Consider the following 13,723-nt stretch of genomic DNA (forward strand, 5'->3'; position numbering starts at 1 on the left):
AAGCAGGACTGTGCACACTGGATGTGACATTGGTCTTCTGAATTATGGCACAATATTCAAAAGATGTTCCCGACAACCATAAACCACTGTATTTATTACATTCCAGTAAACACAGTCATTAACCACAGGTTTGAGTAAAAATCCCAGAAATGCTTGTATATTTAGTGCCCACACTTTGCTGTTAGTACTTTAATATTTCCATTTTGTTCAGACATGTTGCTGAAATACATCTTTTACAGTCTAAACCACTTTGACTTTGTCATAGCTCTATGTCCTTTCAGACCCACTGTGTTGAATTGTCTTTTCAGAGTGAAGACAGACCCCTTATGATATTTTTGCTCAGCTCTGAAGCAGAAGCAAAGCTTGTTTATCCCTGATTAAGGGCTGTTTATCTAATATCAGTTTTGGTAGTCTACATGTTGTTGCACTCAAGCTTGGGTTCCCATTTTCTGGGGATCTTTTCAGCATTTTTTTTTCTCTAGTCTTTGCAAACCCAAGTTCTATTATTTGACCTTCCTCTCCCTCTCAAATGTATCATGAAAATGAATAACCTGTTAGTAGTTGTAACACAGATGCAGGCAAAGAGGTGTTATTCAAGCACAAATTGGTTTACTTTACAGAATCTCTGATGACAATACAAACAGAACAAACAGAAAAACTTTCTCAAAACACTGATAGTAAACACACTGAAGAATAAAGATACAACATGACAGCAACGTACATACAATTACAATACAAGGCAAGATCAAGCCAAAGAAAATGGGAAGAAACACACATGGAGGAGAACTGTGAGCACTTGAGAACAATCAATAACCAAGGCAAGCAAGCTTTAAGCAAGCTTTGGAAAAGCCACCGAAGCATGAAGCGATTCAATGCGTCGTTCAGGAGCTGAAACTCCTGTAATGTTTTACCCGGTCATATTTAAATATGTCCATAGCCCAGCTTGGATTGCTTTTGCAGATGCTTGCCTCACACCTGACAAAGCAGAAGACAACCTTCAGGGAGCCAGTAGACACAGAGCTGCTCCTCACTGTGTTTCCATGGCAATGTCAGAAACAACAGTGATTGGCTTAGAGCTATTATATCTGCAAAAGTCAAATCAGGGGTTTTTTGGGGTGGAGCTTGCTTGGGTTTTTTTGCTTCTGAAAAATTGTGCAAAAATTAAAAAGTCACTCGATTAAATACTGAACAATCACTGTCCATTTTATCAGCTTCAGACCATAAAGGAGCACTTTGTAGCTCTACAATTACATACTGTAGTCCATCTGTTTCACTGCATACTTTCTTATGCCCATTTCAATCTGCTCTTTACTAGTGAGGAACCCCACCGGACCAACACCGGGCAGCTATGATTTGAGTGGTCGATCATTGTCAGTGCTGGTATAAGGGGATCACACATCAGTCATAGGTATGAGTGTGTGAGTGTTTGTCACCCTGCGAAGGACTGGCACCCACTCAATGGTTTGTTTCTGCCTTGTGCCCCATGATTCCAGGTAGGCTTCAGACCCACTGAGACACTGAACTGGATAAGCAGTTACAGTAAATGAATTAATGAATACATATGAATGAATACATTAATTAATTAATTATTCATTAACATATCCAAAATCTCTTCCTTCTCCTGACAAGTTCCTTTTCTGTAGACATAGCTGCCATGTCCGAAACTGTTCCCTATTCATTATGTACTGCACTATTTTGGGGTTCGGCCATTTTATAGTAAACACAGAATAATTTTCAGTGCACTCAAACAATCCCACAATGCACCACAAAATGTAGCACACAACCCATGGATAACCATAATGCACCATGGTATATGGTAAAAACCTGCATGAGTGAGTGTCCTAAATTGTTTACAACCGTCCTATGCTCAGTTTCTGTAATGGTGCACTATATAGTGAGTAATATAGGGAATAGTGAGTAGGGAGCTGTTTCAGACACAGCAAGGGTTTTATTCTGACAGTGAAGGTATGTCTGCATACATTTATTGATGTGCAAATAAGTGACATTTGGTGTGGATAGATTTCTGTGCTGTGTGAAGGATTTTAGCTGGTCATATGAAATGGATTTCTTGCTTCTTTTGTCTTTGTCCTTCAGCTCTTGAATCAAATCCTTGTAAGTGTTGCTAGATGCCCTTTTCCTTGCAGTAACACCTCTGTTGGTTGTCCTGAAATGAACAGCTCTCTGTGTGGATGAGGACCCTCTTCCTGCTGCTCGCCGATTCAGGGGTTAGGGGGCTGAAACAATGAGTGCTATCTGTGCTGCAGATGCTGCCTTTCATTTACAAGCTCCACAATCGGCTTATACCTGCAGTGGAGGCTTGTGGCTGCTCCCTCGGGACTGGAAAATCCCTCACAGATGCACTTTTCAGTGTTGTTTGATTAGTCAGACCCATAGCTCCAGCCCACAGCCCTGGATAGTGTGTCAAGTGATTTGTCATGACAACCTGCCCTTCGCAACATACACACCTCTGCCCCCACTCCCACCCCCCCCAAACACACACACACACACACACACACACACACTGTCTCACTATCTTTGTAATACAGGTGTTCACATTCAACTCTAACTTTCTTAGCTCCCCCATTTGTTATGTTATGAATAGTCCTTTTTTTAAGCACAACAATACGTTGAGAAGTTTTCTCAAAAGCACAGATTCTATAGTTTCCACTGACAGAGTAAGGCGCCACTATATTAGGTTAGGTGCATTGAACCTACAGTCATTGAAATAGAAACATCAACTATATAGATGCTCTTTGAAGCTCTGCAGATGGACACCTCTGAGTTATCATTGGAAAATCTGTGTGCAGAGAGGCCACGGGACACCCGCTGAGCAAATATAATGTGTGTGGTGGACTGCTCTCAGAACTACATTGATACTGACATGGCCGGAGCATGGTAGTGTGTGTCTGTGTGTGTGTGTGTGTGGCACTGGAACTGCAGTGTTTCTGGAGTTTTTACACAGTTCACTGTCACTGCTGGGCTGGGAATAGCCCACCATCTAAAAATACCCAGCCAGTCAGAAACTGCACACTGATGAGCTGCTGACTTGGAAAAGGATGAGCTGTAGACTCTAACTGTACATCAGTATATAGCCCTATTTCAATTTACATTGAGCGTTTAGCTGAAAATGTGTGGGGTGCTTTTAAACAGGGTGACTCAGGGCTGGGTTACTGATTAGGGTAGGCAGGCCCAGTCCACAGGGTCGTCTGATTGGCAGGGGCCCCCTCATTGACCGCCCTCAGAACACATCATTGTATGTAATTAATGTATGATAGTTACAAAATTGTATTTCAATAATACAGTAACATGGCAGCAGTGGGGGTTGAAGAATAGGTGCCAGGATTTTGACACTCATGACCTTTGTTCTCTGTTATCAAGTGCTCTGTATTTCACTGCCATGACCCCAGTGTCACGGCTCCACTAACACCTTTTTTTGTTGTCTGTGTTGGCTGTGTGTGTGTGTGTGTGTGTGTGTGTGTGTGTGTGTGTGTGTGTGTGTGTGTGTGTGTGAATGTGTTTTACAGAAGGCTGACCTGGCTGTAGCTGGACTGACCATCACAGCTGAGAGGGAGAAGGTCATTGATTTTTCCAAACCCTTCATGACTCTGGGGATTAGCATCATGTACCGTGTGCACTTGGTGAGAACATAACACTGACTCTGCTGCTTCTCTCTCACTCTCTACTGACCACAGCTCACCCCTCACCCACCAGTTACTCCAAACACACACACACACACACACACACATACAGTCAGTGGCTAGTACTGCCCTTTTCCACACATGAACTCCGGAGAATTTCTAGAGAAACTCCAGAGTTTCGGGTCCAGAAATATCCCAGAGTAGTCTTTCACATATGCAGCACAGAGCATTTATGCATCAGGTGCCCTCTTGCAGCTAGAAATGAAACACATGCTTTACTCTGATTTTACCTGGTGTCTTCACTAGGGTGTTAGGAGGATAAAGTCTGGGTAATGTCCAGGACAAATGTTGCAGGTGGTCATGTTGACATATAGAGCTCCTCCAGGTAAAACACATCTGGATTGCAGTGCATGTATGAAAGGGGCATAAGGACAGAGGGGGATCTATCTGCTGATAGAGGAATTCTGTGGTGTGCAAATTCATGCTGCACAGAGTGTAATAAATCACAGTACAATAAGAGCTTTCTGTGTGCCATCGGAAAGCTCAGTTTTTCTACAATGCACTATTTCACACCAGACCTCTCTGAATGACATTTTTTACAATTTTAAAGTTTTAACTTTGCAGAAATCTGTTAGATTCCTTTTTGGAGATACACTGTCCAAAGTCTGGAAAATATTTCTTTATAGTGAGTGAGTTCAGCAGATATTCAGTCACACTGCTCAAAAACACAGATGTTAGTCTAATAGACTGGCTAACATTGTAAACATTCATATACAGTTCATGACCTTATTTTTTCTCCAAATATTAAAATGTGCAGATGTAGAGTACCAGCCAAAAGTCTTTTCATCAGTCATTGGTGGAATAGGGCTACCCACTGTATAGAACTGTGTACCAGCCGTACCTCTGCACAACCCAAATGTTATGGTCATAAACACATTAAGGCGGCGAGCAGTTCTACAAATGAACTCATGACGAGGCCACAGCTGTTCACTGAAAAACATTCCAGATGACGACCTCATGAAGCTGACTGAGAGAACGCAGAGAATGTGCAAAAGTCTCATTAAAGCAAAAGGTGGCTACTTTGAAGAATCTAAAGTTTGAAACACATTCTGGTTTCTTTAACACTTTTTTGTTTCTTACATAGTTCCATATGTGTTCCTTCATAGTTTAAATGTGTTCCATATTCATTTATAATGTAGAAAATAATAAAAAAACAAAGAAAAACATCGAATGAGAAGATTCCAAATTTTGACTGGTACTGTACATTCACAATATGTTGAAAATGGTCCAAAACAAAGGAAACCCTCCCTAAATGGGCTATTGGTTTTTTTTTTCGTTTTTTTTTTTTTTTTTTTTTTTGTAAAAGAGGCGATAACCTATTTTCACTTTGAAAATCAACAAAAAAAACAATTGGGCCAGGGGCACCCAAACTTTTACACACAATTTTTTACAGGCTTTGAGTAAAAATGAAACTGGACACAGCAGCATAAACCTGCATACAACAGGTCCTGTCGCCTGAGGAATTAATATGATGAAGGGGTTTCTACCTTCAGCCCTTAAAAGAACATAACTACGAATAACCCAGCTTCTGCCATGGCATCATCCCAGAGGAGTCTGAGTGAGACTTCCGCAGGAGAAGCATGAGCTCAGTGGGAATTATGCCGATATAAATTGGATTTCTATCTGTGCTCCAGAGACACATTTATGTGTCCATGTGTAAATGGAATGTGGGTAAATCTGGACATTATCCGGATATGAGATGCATGAAATGACAAGAGTAAATAGGCTTTGTGATCTAAAAGCTTAGGCGCAAATGCTCGAAATGTCTTTCAGAGATGATTTGTACAGTACAGTGTTGCTGATGCCTACATATGAACCTGCCGTACTGTGCAAGATCGAGAGACCACACACCCACCTTTCTTCTGAACAACCCTGAAGTGAGGCACCTGAAATTTACAGAGATCTATTTTTTTTCTTTACACCTCACATTCATAGAAGCATTTTCTGCATACCACAATTGAAGGAATACAAAACACATAAGGGCTGAGGGAGTCTGGTGTCCTTTATTTAAATAACACTAGTAGCTCATTGAACTTGTAACTCACTCATTCACTCGCTCATATATATACATACTCACTCACTCAGTCAAATATGTAAATACTCACTCCCTCACTCACATACTTTCTCACTCACTCTCTACCTCCACCTCCATTTGGTATGCGTTGGAGTGGCATTCAAATTTCACATCTAATCATCCAAGATCAGTACCTCACTTCACTAATGTTCTCACAGCTGATTGCCATCAAATCCTCAAAGCAGTGTTCTGGTATTCAGAGTAAAACTGTCCCTGAAGAGTAGGGTTACTGTTACTGCAGCAAAGGGAGGACAAGGTCCCTGTTATTAGCCTTGATTTGAGAACATTGCTTGGTCAAGTGGTTGTCTACAAACTTTATATGTGTAAAGAATGTGTGAAACATTAATGTAAAAGGAGTTACTTTGACTACATAGACTACCAACTACAGCTGTTTAAAATGTGGACAAACAGTGAGGAGAAATAAAGCGCTTCTAGGTGTGTGTGTGTGTGTGTGTGTGTGTGTGTGTACTTTAGCCTTGTGCTGTATATAGAGATATAGAGACAGGTTAAGGTTGTGTGTTTGCTATAGCCCTGCTCTCTCTCCCCTCTCTCTGGAGCAGATGGTGTGCCAGTGTGTGTGAAGCAGCTGATAAATGTGATGCTTTCCTTCCCAATCCCGCGCTCCCACTGATTGTGACTTCTATCTAATTCACACCAATAACACCCTGAGTTAAAGTACACAGCGGCGCTGGAAATCCAATAGCTCTTTTATTTTTAAAGGCTCGCGCACCATTAATCAAAGCCTTCCCCAAACCCAAGGTGACACACTGATCTCTGCATTGGCCACAGGCCTGATGGCGCCGCTTTGGCACGCTCTGAGCAAACATTAATGTGGTGTCCCAGTAGGGCATTCACACACACTCCTATACACAGACACACACACACACACACACACACACAGCACACACATAAACACCACAGACCTCTCCCTCCCTGCTCACACCGCTAATAGGTGCGGCTGCGCGTGCCTCTGTTGGCCGAGGAGCTGGAGGAATCAATAGCAGCGGGTGCAGCACTTGCCTAGCTGCTGCAACACCTCGCCAGAAGCTTGTCGCATTCAGAAGCTTGTCGCACCACCACACATTAATTCCTGCATGCTGATACACCCCTGTACACACACACTTTGTTGTTGTACCTTCTTAGGCCAGGGGATCTGCCATATATCCCTTGTGTGTTTTAGATTTTTACAGATCGGGACACTGTGATTGATCACACCACTAAATTTTGAGTCCTATTATTTCATGTTACACCAAAATGACCCAAATAAAAAAACAGAGTTACACAACCCGCCCTTCCTCTGCTGATAGATGTAGGTGTAGTTTGTTTCCTTGCAGTTCTAGAAGTTTGAGAAGGTGCATCTATGTTCATCATATTATCATATTATTAGTGCCTTAGGAATCTAAAATGATGATTATTATTATTTAAAATAATTTCTTTTCTCAGTTGTGCTTGTAAAATTATATTAGAATTACAAAAAAAAAAAACAGCAACAAAAATATAAATATAATAATGTGTTGTGAGGATGAAGAGCAAAGTTTGTTTCCAGATGTTCAACCGCACCCTTGATTTACCAAAATGAAGTATTTATTAACTGGTCAAACTAGGTATTGGACAACATTAACAACCTTAAATAATACTAGACTGTCACAAGGACAGAATTGGAAAGAGTTAAACCAACACATTCACATACAGCATATTTCTAGTAGTCTGATATTAAAGGTTTTTCATTACTCATTACTCAGCAGTGCTGTTGTTTTCCACAAGTAACAATACTTGAGTATGGATTTTGGTTACTCCACTGAACATCAGTATACCAGAAAGCTGACTGATTTACAAGCATACTTGTAATCAAAAAACACTTTTTATAAAATTCAGATGTTTCCTCTGCTCAGTTGCTGCTCTCCAGTCTGTCTGCGCGTTGGAAACCAGTCTGATATGATTACAAAGCCGTGGTGTCTGAAAGTGAGTGAAAAGACAAACTGGCTAGGTCTGGTATCTCTCTCTCTCTCTGCTCATGGCAGAGGCATTTGGAGTATGTTTAGACAACAGAGAGAACCACTAACATTGAAAAACATTAACTGAAATGAGGATATTGCTCATGACCGCTCCATAAGTGAGTAATATAGATTTTTTTTTATTTTTGCTGTTCCTGATCACTTAATGTGGAAATGTCTCCAAATTCGGGAGACGGCTAAATGCATTAGCGTCAAAAATAAACAACCTGATTTACAAATGAGTTTCTGTGGTAATTCAAACAGTGAATAGAAACTTACAGAGAAGTGAAATTCATCCATGTTCAAACAACAGTTGTTTTTCCCCTCAAACACACCGTTCCACCTTAAAAGATTTTTAACCCTTAATTAAACATTTATAAAATCCAGCGGGATGCTGGTTCAGTATGTTTCCAGGCAATGGGTTTTGTGTTCTCTTGTGCTCACATACTGTGAATGTACTGTCTGTGCTCATCAACTACACACCACAGATAGTTACGAAAATACTGGTGTATCCCTTTAATCATCATAAACAGAAAGAAATGGTCATGGCCTTCCAACTTTAACTAAATAAACCATGCTGCAGATTACAAACTCAGTGCTGTTAGAACTGTTTTATTTGTCCTGACAGGTGTTTCCTTCCGGTTTTCCTACATTGTCAGGACAAATATGAAAACAAACACACACCCACGTGTTCAGACACTCCACCACACTGCTCCCCAAATGTGCACTGGAAAGCAGGAAGGAAGAAGAAGAGGGTGATTATGAGAGACAGGCAGCTTGTGCGTGCAAGAGAGAAGGGCTGATGGGAAACGATAGCGAAAGACAGACGCAGACAGAGGAGGGCGAGCCAAGCATGGAGAAGAAAAAAACGGAAAGAACAAGAGTACAAGTAAAGAAGACAGAAGGCGAATGCCATGCGGTTCTGACATAAGTAAATCAGGGCGAGATGAAGTGATGAAACGCTCTTGTACAGCTCTGTGGAGCAGAGAGCCTCTCCACAGCGGTGCTGTGTTCTACTCTGGCTCTTGGCAATCTCTCAGCTCCTCTTATCCAGCCCCCTTAGCCTGGCCATTCCATTCAATATCTCAGTAGCTAGCGCGTGAGCTTGTTTAGGTCTAATCCACTTGCTATTGATCCCACACACCAGCCGATCCTTACGAGGAATCCCTTTTTGCTTATTCCGAGCTTTAAATGAAATTTTGCTGCTGATCAATAGCGATAGAAAATGGAATAGAGCACGGCCTCCAGCCTGGCTTTCATTACATGTCGGGGAATGCTGTTTTTATCTGTCGCTGAGCCCAATGCGCCGTGTTATTGTGTGAGGAGACATACGGTGGACCATGACCACTGTGTGATTGAGTGCACTATATGAATGTGCTTTTTATTAGATGCAGCAGAAGTCAAGACTTTTAATTCTCCTGCTGCTGGCCACTAACTGTTACCAGCGTCCAGCATGAGATGACCAAGTGACCTGTGTTGAGTGACCCCCGGAAGGGCCTTTCTGTAAAAGCAAGAGAGTGTGGATAGAGATTTAATGACCAGTTAGTGAGATGAGTTCACTGAGGTGATGGCGCAACAGAAGCAATGGCAGATTCATGAGCTACACCCCGTCTTTCTGAAGGAGGGAATTCTGAAATCAATGGGATTAATAAGGAACAGCGTAAACTATTTCTGTAGGCCTTTACACAAGATATTGGAGCATTACTGTGAGGATTTGTTTGCGTCCAAATGCATAAATATTTTTGTGGTTAGATTGTGATATTAAAGTATTTGCACAGTGTAAAGGATTGATGCTGTTATCAAATGGTGTTAAAAAGAAATAAAATTATAGTAAGAGATGGAGAAAAACATACAGAGACAGTAAAAAGATAAAAAGAGAAAGAGAGCCTCTGGCCTACTATCCATAAAGCATGTTCTCTACCTAGGCCTGTGTCTTCCTGCAGCATTATACTTTCATCGACTACATGTTTCTCAAGGTGCAGAGCATGGAGAAGGGGATTGTTTCCCCCGACCGCTCTCCAGAAGCTCAGACAGCAGCTCAGCAGCTGTCCAGGAAGCTGTGGAAGATTTCACACAGGCCTCTGTCTGCTGAGACCTAGACTGCCATTTCATGAAATAGTAATGACTCTGGAAGCCATTACATGTGTGTAGGAGATGATGGAGAGCCAGATCGCTGTTTACCTCCAGTGCCTTCATCAACTGCAGCTGACACCGGTGCAGCCATTTATTTTGACATTCCAAAGCAGCATAGCTGCCGGAGAAGACATTTCGTGCCGTTGTTCAGAGAAACTTTTTGCTTCACACCTCTGGCACGCTCACACAGCCATGGGGAAAAAAAAAACCTTATGTAAGGCTCTGGAGATGTCAGAGTGCCCACAGTGGACTGGGCAGGAGCAGGACTTGCCCTCCAGCTGCTGTCCCAGTGGCCGGTGTTTGACCCTGTCTGTCCTTCTCAAGGCCTGTGAGGATGGTCTTTGTAATGTACAGGTGGAAACAGGAGTATCTTTCAAAAGCTGCTTGTTTATGACTCAGGAGACTTAAAAGTGGCTCTCAGAAACTTCTCAATGGCGATGTTCGATATTATAATCAACAAACACTTTTTATAAGATTCTGAGGATGTTTCCTCACCATTTGCTCGCTTTCCGGTCTGTTTGTGCTCTGGAAAAAGCCCTCATGTTTGTACATGGCCCTAGCTTGGTAAATGGGTAAAAAACAAAATGCCTCAGTCTGAAATGACCAGCTTTCTCTATGCGCATCACTGGCTGAGCCACAGCCAAGAAACGGCATCTTAAGGCTTTTGGATGACAGAGAGACCTCATAATGTCAAAAAGTATGAAAAGAGATGGGGATGTTCCTCTATTTCTGCTTCATATGTGGGTTAGAGGTTACTTAATGTGGAACTGATTCCAAATTTGGGAGAGTGGTAACTGAATGAAAGTAAACGCAGACTGAAAGTGCAACAAAACTTATGAACTCGAGTTACAAATGAGTTTCTGTGGTATTTCAAACAGTGAATAAAACTTACAGACAATTTGAACTTCAGCCACGTACAAAGCAGTCCATTTCTTACTCATACATACCGTTCCACCTTAGCAGCTTCTGAAGGAACACCAACACAGAGGGAGTTTGTTTCTCCACAGAATCATCTTTGCTGCCTTTAAGAGAAAGCGTGTAAAAATAAGAGGACCTAAGTAGACAAGATCCCAGATTCAGATCCCAGACAGTAACGACTGTTATTCACAGAATCAAAGCTAAGAAGGTTCTTACACTCTTGGGAAATTGGTAAGTTCCTGCCTTTATTCAGTTACAGTTGAACATGGGTATTATTATCACAGCAAATCAGAGCCCAGTGTGAGACTTTACTGAGGTCTTCTCTAAATCACAGGAGGAGACACATGAAAGTCCTGCGCTTTTTTTTTTTCTCAAGAGAAAAGTCTCTCCTTTGCCTTTCCATCTTACCTCATTGTTTTCCAGGAGAAACTACGGAGCCATTACAGAGATCTCTTTCTTCTGTTTGTTGCTTTGGGTGGTCTTGTGCATCTGATGAATGCCTTGAAAGTGGGTCAAATTGAATAAAGTCAGTTTTTGCTGAGATATAGTGTTGCACCTTTTATTTACTAGAAAATAAATGAATAAAAGGATACTAAAAAAAAAAAGCATACTTGCCGCTCTCCGACATTCAGATCCTGCACATGCGTTAACATGCCTGACACATTCATAACATCTTCACTTACACTCTGCTATATTCACCAAGGATTTTATGACCAGATGTATCACAGCCTGCCACAGGATATAGTCCGGATTTTATCTCCCTGACATAAACATTCAGGACTGCTCTTATACTGCAGTCTTTTACATTTACAGCAGGCTTTAACAAAAATAACTTTGCCGTTTGATGTACAGTGTGGCTGAGAATTTGTGCACACCTGCTTATACCACAGGATGTTTCACATATTTTGTGGCAGAGACAGCTTCTGCTTTTCTAAGAAGGCTTTGCCTTATATATTTGAACATTACTTGGAGGATTTTGTGCCATTCAGCCATGAAAAACACCAGCTCATCACGACAGAGAATGCAGTTCAGCTGCTCCACCACCCAGTGCAGGGAGGGCTTACACCCCTCTACTTGATGATTGCCATTGAGCATGTTGAACTTAAGTGCATGTGCATCTGCTCTAGAGGGTCTGATATTATTGTTTGATCTTTTTGAAATATTAATATAGGCTGACCATTCTCTATTTGCTGGATATGTCCTCTTTCTGGGATATGAAAAATTAGTCCAGCAGGGGTTTCTAAGTGGTGTAAAATGTATTGGATTTCACATTGATTTCACGTCAGGGTTTGATTTTACAGTTGACACTTATTCTGTGTGGATTTATACAGCTTTAAACATGTCTGTTTAAGTCCCACCTTCTCACCAGCACTATTGGTTTCCCCCACAGCCTGACCGGCCCCAGCCTGGAAATGCCTAAATGCAAATGTAAATAAACACAATCGAATACATTATATTACTGATGTGTTTATTCATATTTATAATTTTGGCATTATACGAGATCAATTTAATATGTGCTTTAATAAACAATAGGTGAATACGGCACTTGTATCAGTGGGTGAAGGAGGAGCGGCGTTGTTAAACAGTGTTATAGGATTCTAATGATGCGAAGATCGGCAAAATTGTTTTCCTTCAGTTAAATGTTCTTTTATGTCTCTAGATTTAGTTAGTCCTTCTGGGCTTAGAAGTATTTCACAGAGTTGGTCTCAATTCGTTTTTCTCGTTTTTCCACAGTAAAGTCTGAATTACTTACGTCTGTCTCTAGCCTTTACTTATGTTAAGTAAGAAGCTGAAACTGGGCTTTCTTTACATGGATTTTGCAAAACACTGGGAGCGCTTGTTCTTCGCCCAGTCAATTGTTTTGTACTGTTGCTATGGAGATTGTCCTCTAAAATGGCAAACACAACCCACAATGCAATGCGCTGTTACATAGTTGTCCATTCTCTATATGGTCACCCTAATTTATACACAGTATATGTGCATTGTTGAATATTTGTGTCCAAAATGGTGGCATAAAATGGGTTGTTAAATTTGCTATATTTAATATAAAGCTACATTTAATTTTATATTTCTTCCAATATGTGAAACTCAGCAAATAAGGACTATTGGGGCATTAATATGTGTAGATCTCTGTAGATTTGTGAGCTTATTTTTTACTTAGGATATCGACAAGTCATTGGAGCGGGGTCGGCACACTTTAGCCCGCGGCTGTATAATTGGGCAATGTTCTAACAGTAAACTGTACGTTTTCATGTTTTGGTGCTGCGGGGCTGGTGTAGAGTGCCACTGATGGCTGAGTGAGTGTGTGTATCACAGCACACATTAGTGAACAGCGTGTGGCACTGGTGCTCTCTGTGTTGTGCTGCTCGTTCCAGCTGGCTTCTGCTGCGCCGCCACTCACTGCACTTTGTTGATTGCGCCTTTGTGTAAACTAAAAAGCAAGTTTAGAGAAGGGCTGTAAACAAAGCGCTTGCTTCAGCTCGCAGCAGATTGCCGTAGCGCTGAACTCGAGTCAACAAACCCCGCAAGCTCCATATGTGAGCCTCTGTCAGCGACGCTTGACAATACAATTACGTCTCAACTCATGTCCTGATCTGCACTTACACACTTGTATGTACAGTACGCTTCACTCTATTTAACCAGACCCCTCCTTTTGTCGCTGAGCTGTGTCATTCTGCAACTGAAGTGGGGGGGGGGGGGGTCACGTGCTTTTTATACTCAGGCAGCTTGACTCCCTTCTGTCTAAAAAAAATTAAAAATGAGAGGGTGGGGGCACAGCAAGGCAAATCAATGAGCTACGTAATTTATGTCATTTGCACTAATGCCTCTCAAATTGATTTGTCTTGTTCAATACGAAGTTGCAGTTTTGTAGGAATTAGTGTTTAGAATAAACTCCAGTGGAGGCA

General features: G+C 41.5%; 1 protein-coding gene across 2 annotated transcripts in view; it reads left to right on the forward strand.

The window, feature by feature from the left end:
• The window catches only part of grik4 (glutamate receptor, ionotropic, kainate 4), a 472,752-nt gene that overhangs the window by 444,175 nt on the left and 14,854 nt on the right, over positions 1 to 13,723 (forward strand). For both annotated transcript variants that reach the window (XM_066662916.1, XM_066662922.1), the window contains one exon: positions 3,525 to 3,638. In XM_066662916.1, the coding sequence (XP_066519013.1) occupies positions 3,525 to 3,638 (114 nt within the window). The remainder of the gene's footprint in view (positions 1 to 3,524; positions 3,639 to 13,723) is intronic.

Source organism: Hoplias malabaricus, chromosome 1, assembly GCF_029633855.1.
Source record: "Hoplias malabaricus isolate fHopMal1 chromosome 1, fHopMal1.hap1, whole genome shotgun sequence".
Taxonomy (NCBI): Eukaryota; Metazoa; Chordata; class Actinopteri; order Characiformes; family Erythrinidae; genus Hoplias; species Hoplias malabaricus.